The sequence below is a fragment of the Vidua macroura genome, chromosome 4 (assembly GCF_024509145.1).
Source record: "Vidua macroura isolate BioBank_ID:100142 chromosome 4, ASM2450914v1, whole genome shotgun sequence".
In the NCBI taxonomy this organism is placed as follows: domain Eukaryota; kingdom Metazoa; phylum Chordata; class Aves; order Passeriformes; family Viduidae; genus Vidua; species Vidua macroura.
In genome coordinates, this window is record NC_071574.1 from 25,110,838 (window position 1) to 25,127,345 (window position 16,508).

General features: G+C 37.2%; 1 protein-coding gene across 1 annotated transcript in view; it reads right to left on the reverse strand.

The window, feature by feature from the left end:
* Positions 1-16,508, reverse strand: part of CENPE (centromere protein E) — a 39,016-nt gene that overhangs the window by 1,948 nt on the left and 20,560 nt on the right. The window contains exons 29-44 of the mRNA XM_053974965.1: positions 16,103-16,345; positions 15,377-15,586; positions 14,190-14,477; positions 13,929-14,087; positions 11,474-11,716; positions 10,399-10,599; positions 10,170-10,316; positions 7,472-7,684; positions 6,088-6,279; positions 5,357-5,566; positions 4,071-4,292; positions 3,239-3,442; positions 2,541-2,653; positions 1,947-2,044; positions 1,225-1,384; positions 547-809 (exon numbers count right to left, since the gene is read on the reverse strand). Coding sequence (XP_053830940.1) covers positions 547-809; positions 1,225-1,384; positions 1,947-2,044; positions 2,541-2,653; positions 3,239-3,442; positions 4,071-4,292; positions 5,357-5,566; positions 6,088-6,279; positions 7,472-7,684; positions 10,170-10,316; positions 10,399-10,599; positions 11,474-11,716; positions 13,929-14,087; positions 14,190-14,477; positions 15,377-15,586; positions 16,103-16,345 — 3,166 coding nt within the window. The remainder of the gene's footprint in view (positions 1-546; positions 810-1,224; positions 1,385-1,946; positions 2,045-2,540; positions 2,654-3,238; positions 3,443-4,070; positions 4,293-5,356; positions 5,567-6,087; positions 6,280-7,471; positions 7,685-10,169; positions 10,317-10,398; positions 10,600-11,473; positions 11,717-13,928; positions 14,088-14,189; positions 14,478-15,376; positions 15,587-16,102; positions 16,346-16,508) is intronic.

Consider the following 16,508-nt stretch of genomic DNA (forward strand, 5'->3'; position numbering starts at 1 on the left):
CAGAAGGTCACTAAAAGCAGGCGAGATATAAGAAATCTGAAGTGAGGCTGAGGAACAGAAGTTCCCATCAAAACAGCTATTATTGCAGCTGAAGCCAGGCAGAGTAGCACATGCAACATCAAAGACTAAAATCTACCATCTTGAAAACCTTCAGAAAAAAGTTAACCAGCAGTTAACTTTATATAGTTTTACCAGAAATTGGTGCTAAACCAATGTAAAGTTAAAAAGCAAAACATTTTAGAGCACCAGCTATCTAATAACAATATTTTGCCTGACTCACTTTTAAAAGTCACTCATCAACACTTTCACTGCAGAAAAGAAAAAAAAAAAGTTTGTATATTCTTCAGCAGGTGAAGGATTCATTTTGGTATTTTGATTCTGTAGAGTATACAGAAGCTTCACAGCTCAGATTGTCAGCTTTTCAACTTTTATATGACTATATGACAAGCCATTCTGGAAAACTGTTATCATGCAAGTTTAAGATCTCAGGCCATTCCTTACATTTTGCATCTTCAAATCTTATAGGACACTCCCACTGTTACATACCTGTTAGCACACCCAAGTTGGAATTATCAAAGAAATTTGTAGGACAAGTCAGAGACAGAGGCTTTGGTAGGTCCTGAGTTACTGTTTCCTGAGAAACAGTTTCCTTGCAGGGTGAAGGCATTTGTTCTTTAAAGAAATATGACACTGCCTTCTTAGGAGACTTTGGTATTGTGTCTCGAGTAGTTTCTCTTGAGGATCGTTCTCTCCATTTTAGTGCTCTTTCTTTCCATTTCCTGAGTTCCTCTTTCAGCTGAAGTTCATCACTGCAAAGAAAAGAACCCCAGCATTCAATTAAGAAGAGTTTAAAGTAGTTTCTTTAAGAAAAAATTCCTGAACAACAGACAGTTCCTTATTTTCAGATGATGTATGACAGACAGGCAGTACAATACCTCTGCATCTTGGTTTCAGAAGATTTTTTTAACCTGAAATTCCTTCCAACATACAATTCAAGTCTATCTTCCAGCATTTAAAAGATTCTTAAGAAAGCAAGCAATTTAAAGTTCAAAAGGCCTTTGTGGCTTTATAAGCCATAAAACACTAGCTTGAAATAAAAATTTATGATGTGAAAAGTAAAATTCATGGTTACGCACTTTCCATAGGTCTCCCAGAAACAAACACTAATGATGTACATAAATACAACAAATGATTTGGCATGCTGCTAGTCAGCTGTTCACTTACCTCAGTAGAAGGTCATTTTGTTTCTTCAGCTGCAAGTTCTCTTTCTGTAGCTTGGCTTGTTCAGATTTTAGAACAAGTATTTGTGTGCTCTGCACAATACCACTGCCACCACCACAAGTAAGGGGTATTTGGGATTGCTGAGGATCTGCTTCTTTCAGCACTAGAAAACATTTATACATGTGTGTGCATTATTTGGAGAGTGCTTAAAACCAAACCGATACCAAACCAATTTTTTAGCCTAATCCTGCTTGTGGTCTTATATGTGAAACCTCACTTGGTTACAAGTGCCATTACAACAGTTACTCTTTTTTCTACACAAAATAAACCTCCCAGTATTCACACTGCCAGGGAGATACTAAGGAACATGACAGATTCTTCACTGGGCCATTTAGAGGCAAACTAGTTATTGTTCCAGGTATGTCATGGCTTTGATTAGAACTAGATATTCATATGTCAAGGAGAAAGTGGCAACATGAGTAACCACCACTGCAGCTTATCCCTCCACAAGGGCAAACGTGGCTGGAGAAAAACACAACTGCTCCGATTCTAACATAGTTCATATGCAGCTGATGTAATCTACTTTCCATTTCATCTTCCAATGCCCCCAGTTCTCCTCATACCCTTTGAGTGCAAGGCCTGCATATCAATCTGGTCTTCAAACATTTAACCTAAAAACTCAGTGTTTAACATGAAAGAGTCCCTTCTATTTATCTTGAATTTACCAGTAACATCTTGCTCTTGGTGTGCTCTTCTCAGTTCTTCTTTTAGCTTTGTTAACTGTTGTTCACGGTGTTCTGCAAGGGCTTTATAATTAGCAAGTCTATGTGAAGCAGGAAGGGAGGGGAAAAAAAAAATCAGAAAACCTCAGTTTAATAGTTGTTACAGTTTCAGCTGAATTCCAATGAATTATCAAATACAAGACACACTCATGTTATACAAGAAAGACTACATAAACCTGGTTATCAGTTAGATTTTAGATAAAGTGCACCCAGAAGTTGGACTAATTATTTTTGGTGTAGCCCTTCTCTCTAGTGAAGTAGAGAGTGCTTTCAGTTAGTGCTTTCCCCTTGCCTTCTTTTGTCAGAACAGTTATTTCATTTATGGCTGAACACAGTTGATTGAGAAATTTTGGTGGGTGTATAGGGAAGAAGTTCTGTAAGCAGCCCAAGTGCATATAGATTTTACTTTCTCTAATCACCATAAAAATTTACAACACCTCAAGCTGAATACTTACTTCTTATTATGTGGGAAAAGAGCAAAGTAGAAACTAAGAATGAAGTAGTTGAGAATTGTAAGAAGATAAAGTTTGAACTTACTTCACTTCAAAGGAGTTGGATTGTTTCATTCTTTCCAGATCACATTTTACCAATTGTGTTTTGAGATGGTCAATTTCTTCTTTGTACAGCTCAGCACCTTTATCTAATTTTGCCTGAAAATAAAATATTTAGTACAAATAAGGGCTTTTTACTTAGCAATGAACTTAAGGGTTGTATGCCTTGTATCTTTACTATGATCTGCTATATTTTGCAGGACAAGACCAGGAGCAGGAAGTTATTTTTCACTAAGGCGGCTTATATTACCAACCAGCACTATAGAAGCAGTTGGTATCCTACTCTGGTGTATTACATGCAACCATATTTTAGCAAGTTTTGCTGACTTCTGAGCAGACATAAATCTGGGAATTTTAAAGTAGTGTGCAAATATATCACACTAAGTAAAATAGTTCATGCTTCAGTTTAAAAGTGTTAAAATGTCCGAAGTGTTTCAGAAAGGCACCACATACAAGTGATATATTTCGTTTCTAGTATCCTAATATGGATTCTAAATGTTGCCACTGAAGGTTGCAGTGGTAGAATGTGAAACTGCCTGCTAAACAGGCAAGTGGAATTTACTCTAGGAATGCCATACAGAACAAATACATTGACTATGGAGAGCTAAGTTTCACCTACAACTAGTGTTAAGCATGCTTTGTGTCTTTAATCAGAGGAGAAAGAGTGAAGTATTTTGCTCATACCTGAAGACTCTGCTTCTCTGTTAAGGCAGTCCTGAGGCAATTATCCATCTCATTCAGTTTGGCTTGCAGCTGAGTGAGCTCACTTGTCTCTGTTCTTATTCTTATCTGTGCTTGTAGCTTGCTTATCTTATCATCTTTCTCTTTGACACTGTCTCCTACTTCATATATTACATTTTCCAACTTCTGAATTTTTACTTCCATAGCCTATTGAGATATTTCAGTCAATCAGTTATGAGCAGTTATGTCAAAAGACAGTAACAGCACATGGTCATATTCTTAGCAAAAACTAGCAAAAACCCAAACCACACACAAAAAAAATCCAACACTACAAGGCTCTATGGCAACTCTTCATGTCCAGGTCACTGTTTTGTGTCATCTTTTAATAGTCTAGAACACTCACATCTAAGAAAAGAAAAAGTGCTTTGGAGAAGGGTAACTGTGGCATAAAAAAAAAGAAAATGAGCTCTCAATTCTTGTGATTAAATGGAGAATTCTTCTCCATCTTCATGTCTGACATAGTGAATATCATATACTCACAGGAAGCATCAAGAGTATCACCCTATTAAAGTCAATACTTCAAAAGCAAATAAAAGCTTTCATATGATTTCTAAACTGAACACCTATTTGTGTACAGAAATTAGGCCATTGAAATAATCATGTTACAAGCAAGAGCTCAAAATTCCACTTTGGAAATAAAAGAGCTACTAAAATAAAGAATACTCTTTTTGTGGTGGCATAGATTTACAGTTGCCATCAATCCTTATTTTCAGTTTGCTTTTTAAGGGAGAGAACTCCAATCATCAAAGAAGTTCCTAGAAGCAAGTACTGGTACCTTTTTATCTTGTTCTGCAGCCTTTAACTTATTATGAAGCTTATAATTTTCTTCTTCTAATGCCAGACTGGCAAAGCCAACAGGGGCCAGTTTTTCTTTTAGAGTGTTTAGATCCTGAAGCAACTCTTCATTTTTCTCTTTTCTCTGCTTTAATTCAGCATCAGCATTTTTACTATAATTGGCAGTTCTGGCATCTAGCTCTGAAGAAAGTTCAAGGAGTATCTGAAAATCAGAAGCATCACACAGCATAACTTTAAATAATTTTTAATCTGCTAGAAATATGGCAAGTGAAGAAACAGGAAGTACCCTAGCCTGTATTATTTTCACATTCTTGTTTCAGTGCCCTATTTGACAATGCTTGCTGTCAGAAATGGTAACATTATCACTCAAAAGAACAGTTTCATTTCCAGAAGAGGGGGAGGCAGGAAGGGACACAAGAGAAGATGATAGTGTATTGCAGGTTTACCAGTATTTCTGCATTAACTCAAACTCTAACATTAGAGAAACAAAAGGAACTATATTGGGAAGACTTCTTGAAAGTCAGCCACAGAAAACCATAATTATTCACAGATTTTTCTAACTAGAATGCATACACTGACTAAAGGAAATTAAATCTACACATTGGACTGTTCTAGAAACCCAGATGTTTAACATGTCAGATAATTAAAAACTTTACAATTGTCTGGAAATTACAATGTTTACTAGATTTTTGTTTGTTAAAAGTTTTGATCCACATAATATTAGGGTCAGGGAATTCTTCCAAAAACCTTGCCAACACTGCAAAATCCCACAAATGTCAAGATTGACTGTTGACTCTACAGAAGAAACTTTAAAAATAGGCTAAACTTAAGATTTAATCAGAAAGATGTAGTCTTGTGAAATCCTGACCATGATGAACTAAACCCTGAAAAATGCTGTCCAGATTTCCAAAAGAGGCAAGCAGTAAGTGTAAATATAAATGCAACTGAGTTTAAAAAATGGCTATAGTAGTTTTGATAAATTTTGGCAAGAAAAGCAACATTTTCCAAAATTCAGATTAATAAAACCCCAAATAAACAACCCCACACCCCCTCCCATTTATTACCTAGAAAGTATTTTAGAAAGCAAGTCTTCAAGTTTAAAAAAATCTTTAAAAATCTTTTAAATCGTACAGTTAAAGTATGAGTAAGTGCTGATAATGAATGAATGATCATTTAAGAGCCTTTTTTGTGTTTTGTTTTCAATCATAGGTGCTCACAGAGTGCTTACACAAAATATATTTCTGATTCTAGAACATTTAATTTTACCTTTACTTTAGGAGTCCAGAATTTAAAGACTTGCAAGAGTCTTTCATTATCTTTCTTTAGTTCTTCTTTCAGTTCCTCTGCATCCCAGTGAGTTCCTGAACAAGCTTCCCAGAACTGTATTGTTTCTTTTCTAGCACTTTCTTCCTGCTGTAACTCTGCTTCTATGCAGAGAAGTTCATTTTCCATTTCTGATACATCTTTGAGAATGCTCTTAAAAAAAAAAAAGGGAATTAAAATTTCAGTACTGGTTTGATTACCACATGTCTAAATATACCTTCTGTCCTCTCAGCTATCAGTATAGCAGAAAATCTGTTTTAGTATCTAATTATCATATAAAAGGAGTTTTGCTAGACCTAAAATTACACCCTATTGGGAAAGCAAGAAGACAATCTACGTTCCTAAGGCAGGTGGAAAGGGGAAAAAAAAAGTGCTTATTAGCAAAAGTTTATTCCATTGTTTTAGAACAGGTCATCTTGGTATTGGATGGTATGTATTGGAAAGGGCAAATCAATAAATAACATTCCCACTATTTTCTAACCTATTAATTTTATTTTCAGCTGCTTTACAAAGCAAAATTCTCTTATTATAGGACTAGCAGCATAAAAAAGTAACTCTATTCCTTCACCCCCCTTAAGAAAAGTTTTAACAGATAAATCCACTGCCATCAGATTCCCACCACCACATGCCTTGTAATTTTGGGTTTTTATGTCTATTTTTTTCCCAAATATTACCTCTGCATCCAAGTGCAAACTCTGCAGCCCTCCACTGCTGTTTAACTCTTGAGACGAATTCATCTTCCTGAGACATTGAATCTGGGACTGCAGGTCATCTTGTCTTCTCTTTTCCTCAAGCAATTCCATTTCATACTTGTGAACAGTAGTGTGGTACTCTCTTCTCTTTGTGCAAACAGAGCTGAACAGAAGCTGTTGCAGAAGCACAGGATGTATAAGTGAGGCTGTTTTAAAATGGTACTCTGCATCCAGCCAAAATACAGTATTTTATAATTCAATCTGTTTACTCTCTGAGCCTCTAAATGTCCAGGATAACTAACACATGACTAAGAAAATCAGGTTCACATGTGCATTATAGTTATGGTATGTAAAACTTTTAGCTGAGACAGCAATTTTCCAGTATGCTATTTTTGTAGACTCCAAAAAAAGCCAAGAAGTCTGAAAGGCTCTAGACAGCCTTCGACAAATCTAAACTTTGAAAAACAAAGTGTGCTTTGTTATATTTAGTTTCTCTTGGAGTTGTGAAAGGTGCAGATGATGTATGAGAATAATATCACTGTGCTGATTTAAAACTTTATGCTAGCAGAGCTCACTAATTGAATCTTAAACATCTTTAACCATGAAAGTTAAAAGTCATCTGTGGAAAAAATTAAACCTAAAATGGCTGTGTTAAGTTATAAAATGAGGCTCTTTGGAATATTAGTTCAGCTTCCAAGTTAATGGATATCTGTAGACATCAATGACTCTCAAGAACCTCACCCTCTCTCTCCAGACCTGTGCATGTTTCCATGCTCCAACCAAAAAAAAAAAAAACCAAAAAACTCAGCCCTTAATCTTTCAAGGTAAGTAAAGAAACAGAAAAAACTCTGTACTTCTGCATATGTTAACAGGAATTCTTTCTCAACTACTCTTAACCTTTTTGCTAATAATTTTAGTCCAATGGAGAAACTGATTCCAAACTGGGGAAGATCTTCAAGGCTGTAAAATCATCGAACTACCTGGATAGTTTTGCAGAGTAAGCATGCATCTCCAAGCTATCTTGCATGTCTCTTTCCCCCACAGAGAAAGTAATTTATTATTTATAGAGTACAGAAAGGAAATTTCAATTTCCAATTAAAATGGAATAACATTAATGAAATAATCCTGTGCAAAGCAGCTGAACTACAGTTAAAAACTAAGTTTGATTTACGTAACAAAGTAGTTGCAGTTTTCTAAGATCGTAAAGCAATTACTATCAACTTATTTTCTCCAGTGTATGGATTCTCAAAACCCAAAGCTAGAGTAAAATCCTAGCTGTTACCATTGAGAGCTTATTTAAAAAAAACCTAAAACCGAAATCCAAGTGATACGAAGCATCCACATATTCAGCATTAAAAGTTGGTACCTTCAATTTGGTCAATAACTTCTGGAGACGAGTGTTCATTTCCTCATTTTTAGTCTGAAGTGTTTTGACTTGTTTACTCTGCTCCAGTGTAAGCTGAGGCAGTATCACAGCCATCAGTGCTTTCTGACTGTTCAGTTCACTCTTCAGCTTAAGAGACACTGTAGAGAGACATTCATATCTCTTCCCCATACTTGGGAATTTCTCAAGAAGCTCCTACATGCAAGAAAAACAAATTAATTCATTCACAATAAGGAAAAGTGTGATTAGCTATAAACAGAAACATAACATAAATTACCTGACTCCAGGACTAACCCCTACAGTAGGTACTGGTTTTACAACAGGAAAAGTTATGATTAAGACTTCAGTTTTGACTTGCCACAGGGATATGACAAAAAAAACTAATCGAGGCACAATCCCAGATAATTTCTTAGTTTTCCAGCAAGTCATTTCACAAGCTCTAATTGTCTTTGTGGTTTAGATTGCCTGGCCACATCAAGACTTGTAAATCAGGCAGGAAAAAAAAATTCCCTGTTTACAAGTTTTCCAGCTGGTCTTCTGTCAGAATGGACTCCCAGGTTTCTCTGTTTCCCCTTTCTTGAAGGAAAGGGCTCATGAAGTGGGTCCTAGCACTATGCCATGAAAAGGAAGCTGTGAACGAGCAGTGAGCAAGCTCAGTAATGCTACAGGCTTGAAGACCCAGTAAACTGCAACTCCAGAATCATGTTTAATTGTCTATGTTATGCATTTTAAAATAATACCCTGAGATACCCCCATCATCACTGGTTCTTACTCGAAAGAATAAAGATTCACCAGTTTTCTTAACTCTTCACCTCACAGTAAAAACACTGGAACATTGGGAAGAGGCAGACAAGATCCTATCTACTACAGAAGTCAGAAGGGGAGAGTGCTCTTAAAAGGATCAGCTGATGTTAACTTCATTATGATTTAACTTTATAAGCTGTGCTGGTATTTTGTTTTCTGTTGATTTGTGGTTCATAAATAAAGTTCTATGTTGTTGTAGTAGAGTTTAAGCTCTGCTCTTTGTAGTTTGAGGGTTGTAAGGAGTTGTTTTGTTGAGTTGTAGTTATTTCTGCATTGTAATTTGGTATTTTGGGTTTGTAGGGCTTTGCTGTTGGTTGTAGTTTACTTTTTCATTGTAATTTTATTTCTTTGGGTGCCAGATGTGACAATACAGAGCAACAGAGTCCCCAGGCAGTGCAAAGGAGAGCCCTTTGCTGCAAAACCCAGGCCTTTTTAAGCAGTTAGCCAGTTATCAGTTTACACAGCTTTAAGGCACAACAAGCCCAAGTCAACCAACCACCATACACCACAATGGGGACATGTGGCAGTCACGCAGCACGTGTCTCACATCTCTGTACCCCTATTCCAGCTGGGTCTCTCACCCATAGTTCCCTGCTACTTAGCCAAAGTAGCAGGCCTGAGCCATGATTTTACAAGGGTAACAAGGCCTTATTTTATAAGGCTTTACCTATATGCAAAAATACACATTCATAAATCCTGGTTTATTTTGGCTTTCAGCAGGTTACTTGCACTTCTCATATCTGTGTGAAAATATACTCAAATGGTCTGAGGAATTCCTCGTTTGAGGGCAGAAGCACTTCAATGAAAATAGTTTATTTGACATCAATTTAGTATTTGATGGGGAATAATGGAAGGGAGGATGTGGGTGGGATTTTACAAAACCAGAGTGGCAAAATGCTTCTGTTTGAGGTTCAACAAAGGAAACTGCCAGGTCACAACACCCCCCATGCAGTCCTACAGGCTGGGGGAATAGTGTCTGGAAAGCTTCCCAGCACGAAAGGACCTGGGGGTACTGGTTAACAGCTGGCAGAACATGAGCCAGCATATGCCCCAGTGGCCAAGAAGGCCAAGGGCACCCTGGATTGTGTCATGAGTAGTGTGGCCAGCTGGACTAGGAAAGGGATCAGCACTAGCAAGGCCACACCTTAAATCCTCTGTTTAGTTGTGGGCCCCTCACTACAAGAAGAACATTGTGGTGCTGGGCAATGTCCAAAGAAGGGCAATGGAGCTAGGGAAGAATCTGGAGCACAAGTCCTGTGAGGAGTGGGTGAGGGAGCTGCGGGTGTTTTAGCCTGGAGAAAAGGAGACTGCAGGAAGACCTTACCACTCTACAACTGCCTGACAGGAGGGTGTAGCCAGGTGAGGGTTGGCCTTTTCTCTCCAGTAACATGTGATAAGTTGCACTAAGGGAGGTTTAGACTGGTTATTAGGAAAAATTTCTCGATTGAAAAGGCTGTCCAGTACTGGAACAGGCTGCCCAGGGAAGTGGTGGAATCACCATCCTTGGAGTTACTTCAGAGATGTGTACATCTGGCACTTAGGGACGCAGTTTAGCAGTGATCATGGCAGTGCTGGTTTAAGGGTTGAAATCTATAATCTAAGAGGTCTTTTCCAACCTGAATGATTCTATAATCCTACATGACTAGTTATTTTCATTGGGGTGGCTGGACAGTAATGAAAGCGAGATATTCTGGGAACATTAAATTGATGTGCAATCCCTGAACAACAACAGCAAATCAACTGATCCCATGATATGCAGCACCTTAGCAAGATATGCAAACCACTTTACACATAATGCACAAAAGGCTTATGCTCCATGGCAAGTGTCATTAAGTTCCTATGTGCATCCTTAAAACAAACAGAGAAAAACACTTACCTTAATTTTCAAGGTTTTTTCTTTCAAGTTGCCATCAGCCACCTGCTTTGCAATATCCACTGGGTTTACCTGAATGGACATATTGCTCAGGTTTCTCTGCTTCAGTTGTTCTAAAGCATCTTCCAGTTTTGCCTTTGTTTCAACACACTAAAATTAAAACACACATATTTAAGTACTAGTCGAGACCAGAAGTTCTGAGTAACTCAGGTATGCAAATTGCAACACTCACCATCTCAGAATTTCTTTGCAATTCTGTCTTGAGCTGGTCCCGCTCAGACTTAACAACCTGAAGAAGTTTTTCTAGCTCATCTTTTTCATGATTAACTGATGAGATTTGTTCTTTAAGTTGTAAAGAGTGACTAGTTCTTTCAGCTAATAATTGGTCCTTCTCACATGATACACTATTTAGGGTCTCAGTTAACTGATGAATCTACAGAGAACAGCAGAGAAAAACAAATCACAATTTGGTGGTCATGGTCTTTATACACCGTATAAAGTAGTCAAATCAGTTGTATCAAATACAAAAATCACAATTTTTAATTACTAAAATTCTCACCAGTATAAAGAAAAGTTTAAAAATAATTTTAGTGTTCTAAAAACATAGAAAAAAAGTTACAAGGAAGAGGAATAGCATGACACCCAAAAAAGTCTATATCAGTCAACTTTGGTCTGCTGTAAAGCAAGAGGAATCAAAGGAAAAGGCAAACAACCTATGCCTACATCACCAGAAAATTAAAATAGAAGATGAGCATAAAAAATGGACAATATATTTATATTCCCTCTACTGAAGAGTAAGATTTGCTAAACTGAAACAATCCTCAATTACACTCTTTGATCTACAAAGGAAAAGACCGACAGGTGAAAAGGTCAAAAGCAAACACTATGAAAACATGAGTTGACAAGAAATAAAAGCAAGACTTTGAAACAATATCAGGCATTCAGAAAGTGTGCAAAGAACCAAGGATTCAAAACACAGTTAAGTTCATGCCATCTACACAGTGCCTTTTTAAAAGTTGGAAGACACGTTCAAGTTCTAATTAAAAATGCATACATATGATAAACTCACACTCATTCTAAAGCTGGACCAATCCAACGGGTTACAAGGCTGAGACCAATAGACAATGTCATTACTAAATATCAGTAAATAAACTGAGATGAAATTCTTTGCCTTTGTTCATGTTTGTTTACCAACCATAAAAATGGTGCTCTGAGAATTAATAATCAAAAAGTTTGCAAAAATATTTAGCATATCAGAAATAAAACATCTGAATACATAATAGTGACTAAACACCAACAGTCCTCACCTTGCTTGTTAGGCTGTCCTTCAAAATCTCGGACTGCCTCTGAACCTGTAACAAGTGTTCTTCCCTTTCTTTACAAGTCTCTACCATTTGCTGAAGCTCATCCTTCTCCTTGTTAAGTAAAGTGATTCTCTCAAGCTGCTGACACACTTGCTCACTCATTGCCTTTTCAGTTTGTTGCTTTTCTGCCAGGAGGTTGCCATACTCAGCTGAGACACGAGTCAGGTTTTCAGTGACTTCAGTGAGCTGGAAAGAACAAATCCAAGCCAGTATTGGTATTTATAATCACCTCTTGCAAGACCAAAAATTATTTGATGCTTTGGAGAAAACACAACCAGTAACACTAGAAGTTCCTAAATGTTCTTGTGCCACCAGTGAGGTTTGGATTGAAGAGTGTTGTTGGATCATCATTCAGGAGCACTGTCTGTGCATATGGGTTGTTATAAGTGGATTGTTTTAAGGAAGATACCCCCAAAGGCTTCCTGCTATAGTAAGCCAAAAAAGACAAAATTTTGCTGAAAAGCCAATCAAATGTCAGTGCTGCTATCTCAGTGGAAGGCAAAAGTAAAATGTGGAAAAACATGCAAGACATCCAAAATTCATAAACATGCCTCAGTCGCTATATCCATACGAGACATCACAATATGCTAAAATGAAGCCTACAAGCCACACGAGCTTCAGTCATGAAAACTAAAAAGCAAAGAACAAATTTCTAACAGTGTAATAAATTAAAGAAGGAGCTAAGCTCTCCTAATGCTGCTCAAGGATCTTCAGAATTAGATAGCCAATTTACATTATTAGAATGCATAAAAATTGACTAGGAAATTGGAGAGAGGTTAAAGTACATTGTTGATTATAAATAATATTCAGTCATTCAGCACCAAGAGATATTTAGTTATAAATAATGGGTTTCCTTATTAGATGTACTTGAGCCCTAGAAAAGGAAGTTTGCAGAAGACATGGGCTGCCAAACCCAGCAGAATCTTTAATTTTCTTGACGAAACTGCTTCTGACCTTCTGCTGCAGTTCCTCCGTTTTGTCTTTCAGTGCCCTTTACGCCTTCAAGAGTGTGCAAAGCACCAAGGGTTCAAAACACAGTTAAGTTCATGCTGTCTACACAGTGCCTTTTTAAAAGTTGGAAGACATGTTCAAGTACTGATTTTTGTATTAAATATGCACTCACCAGATAAATTCACATTCATTCCAAAGCTGGACCAATCCAACGGGTTACAAGGCTGAGACAAGCTGAGTACATTATTACTAAATACCAGTAAAGAAAGTTAGACAAAACCCTTTGCCCATGTTCATGTTTGTTTGAGAGCAACAAAAAGGATGCTCTGAGAATTAAAAATTAACTGGGATTTATATGGAGAAAGAGTTTGGCACACCAGCGACAAAAATGTCAGAAAATATAATAGTGACTAAACACCAACAGTCCTCACCTTGCTTGTTAGGCTGTCCTTCAAAATCTCGGACTGCCTCTGAACCTGTAACAAGTGTTCTTCCCTTTCTTTACAAGTCTCTACCATTTGCTGAAGCTCATCCTTCTCGTTGTTAAGTAAAGTGATTCTCTCAAGCTGCTGACACACTTGCTCACTCATTGCCTTTTCAGTTTGTTGCTTTTCTGCCAGGAGGTTGCCATACTCAGCTGAGACACGAGTCAGGTTTTCAGTGACTTCAGTGAGCTGGAAAGAACAAATCCAAGCCAGTATTGGTATTTATAATCACCTCTTGCAAGACCAAAAATTATTTGATGCTTTGGAGAAAACACAACCAGTAACACTAGAAGTTCCTAAATGTTCTTGTGCCACCAGTGAGGTTTGGATTGAAGAGTGTTGTTGGATCATCATTCAGGAGCACTGTCTGTGCATATGGGTTGTTATAAATGGATTGTTTTAAGGAAGATACCCCCAAAGGCTTCCTGCTATAGTAAGCCAAAAAAGACAATTTTGCTGAAAAGCCAATCAAATGTCAGTGCTGCTATCTCAGTGGAAGGCAAAAGTAAAATGTGGAAAAACATGCAAGACATCCTAAATTCATAAACATGCCTCAGTCACTGTATCCATTTCTATAGGAGTCATTCTTATATATTAATATGAAGCCTACCATCCACACTAGTTTCAGACATGGAAATAGAAAGTAGAGAATAAATTCCTAATACTGTAACAAATTAAAGAATGAGTTAAGCTCTCCTAATGCTGCTCAAGGATCTTCAGAATTAGATAGCCAATTTACATTATTAGAATTATAAAACTTAAAGACTGGGAAAACCGAGAGAGGTTAAAGTGCATTGTTGGCTCGAAATAATATTCAGTCATTCAGCACCAAGAGATATTTAGTTATAAATAATGGGTTCCCTTATTAGATGTACTTGAGCCCTAGAAAAGGAAGTTTGCAGTAGACATAGGCTGCCAAACCCAGCAGAATCTTTAATTTTCTTGACGAAACTGCTTCTGACCTTCTGCTGCAGTTCCTCAGTTTTTTCCTTCAATGCCCCTTGCACCTTTGAGAGCTGGTTTTCTTTCTCTGAAATGCTTCCTTTCAGCTCCACAATCTTCTCTTGATGTTGTCCAAGAGTTTCACGAGTACATCTCAACTCCTCCTGCATCTCAGAGTTCTTTGGACACAATTAAAGTACATTAACACCTGAATAACACTTGCAAAAGCTAAGAAATCTACTAAAGCTGTTCTCTTGTGGGAAGAGAACTACTTTTATTACCTTGCTGATTGTCTCCTGTAGAGTTTCTCTTAGCTGGTCTCTCTCATTATGGAGATTTTCCAGTTGCATTTTAAAATCCTCATCATCATCTCTTTCTGTTTGGGTACTGGCTTCCTGGGAGATATGTGGTTTTGGAATAACATCTGCTCTCTCCATTTTTTCAGATTCCCTTTGGTATTCACTGGCCTTTGCTTCCTCCATTTCATGCAATTTCCATTGTGCCTGGCTCAGCTCTTCTCTCAGAAGAAATAACTCTTGCTCCATAGATTGTCCTTGAACCTGTGGTATCTATTTTGTAAGAGATTCAAATAAACACATTCAGGATGCAGCTTTAGGAAAAACTTATCTGACACCTTTGACAGGTTGTTTATGTACAACAGTCAGCAACACAGCTTTAGACAGATTTGTACTTTTCTAGAGTATTAAAGTTTGGTCAAAGTCCATATTCAATTTAAATTTCCTGAAACGAGAGACATTCAAAAATAAAACTTGAAGCTAGAATTTCTAAAAGAAGTTATCAGAAGTAGAATTTCACTGTCATAGTTTTAGCATAGAGAGGAATAGTAGTAACAAAAGCCCCGCAACAAACCTCTCCCGTCTCAAAAATAGAGACCTTATCTGTATTTTTTGTCTCAGCAGTATAAAATGCTAGGTACGCCCAGAAAATTATTTACTTGAATTCTGTCCATGGCCTCTTCAATATTAAAATAACTTCATATACATTACTTTTCTTTTGAAGTTTACATTTTATATATGTATAGATCCACCCACACACAGAGGTACAATCAGCACATGAAGTTAGAGCAAGTGTTGGTTGCTATGTCCCTTACACTGAAAAAGGAAAAAAAGTCAGTTCTACATAGACTAAAAATTACCCTTTCCAGATGAGCAATTTTTAGCTTCAGCTTACTTGATTATAAGAACCACATCCATGTGCAGATCAATGTAGAACATAAACATCCTGTATCAAGTCAATATTTTACTTACAGAAAAACATTTGTCACATTCTGGTACCAGATGTCCATATTTAAATATATGGAGGGGTTATATCCCAAGTAAACAATAAAATTGCTGTTTAATGGTCTGCAGTCAAGTAAGACAACTTTTCTGCAGAGTCTTTTGCAAATTATTTCACTGAACAAAAGTTTAAGTAAGCAAGCTTCCCATTACAGCTTTAGCATAATTACCAAAGTTCCTGCCCCGAACTCCTCTTTTTTCACAAGTAAACTGTCCACCTTCTCCTGCAATGAATGGTTCTCTTGTGTAAGCAAAATAATTTGTTCCTTTTGCACCTGAAGCTGATCACTTTCTCTACAGCTATTACTTCCTGATTTCTCCTCAGCCAGCTGATCTCTCTCTGATGTGATGATTTTCATTTCTTCTGTCATTTCTGAGATCTATTTAAAAAATACACAAAGACAGCATTTTTATCAATTCAGTATAAAACTAAATGCCAAAGTTTTGTTTTATTCACTCTCCTACAGTGTTCTCAGCATCAAACCACTAAAACCAAAGTAGAAAATCTTCCAAACCAAACCTGATATTCAGAGTGTGTAAAGCACCAAGGATTCAAAACACAGTTAAGTTCATGCTGTCTACACAGTGCCTTTTTAAAAGTTTGAAGACACGTTCAAGTTCTAATTAAAAATGCATACATATGATAAACTCACATTCATTCTAAAGCTGGACCAATCCAACGGGTTACAAGGCTGAGACCAATAGACAATGTCATTACTATAGATAAGTAAAACTGAGACAAAATTCACTGCCTTTGTTCATCTTTGTTTACCAACCATAAAAATGATGCTCTGAGAATTAAAAATTAACTGGGATTTATATGGAGAAAGAGTTTGGCACACCAGTGACAAAAATGTCAGAATATATAATAGTGACTAAACACCAACAGTCCTCACCTTGCTTGTTAGGCTGTCCTTCAAAATCTCGGACTGCCTCTGAACCTGTAACAAGTGTTCTTCCCTTTCTTTACAAGTCTCTACCATTTGCTGAAGCTCATCCTTCTCCTTGTTAAGTAAAGTGATTCTCTCAAGCTGCTGACACACTTGCTCACTCATTGCCTTTTCAGTTTGTTGCTTTTCTGCCAGGAGGTTGCCATACTCAGCTGAGACACGAGTCAGGTTTTCAGTGACTTCAGTGAGCTGGAAAGAACAAATCCAAGCCAGTATTGGTATTTATAATCACCTCTTGCAAGACCAAAAATTATTTGATGCTTTGGAGAAAACACAACCAGTAACACTAGAAGTTCCTAAATGTTCTTGTGCCACCAGTGAGGTTTGGATTGAAGAGTGTTGTTGGATCATC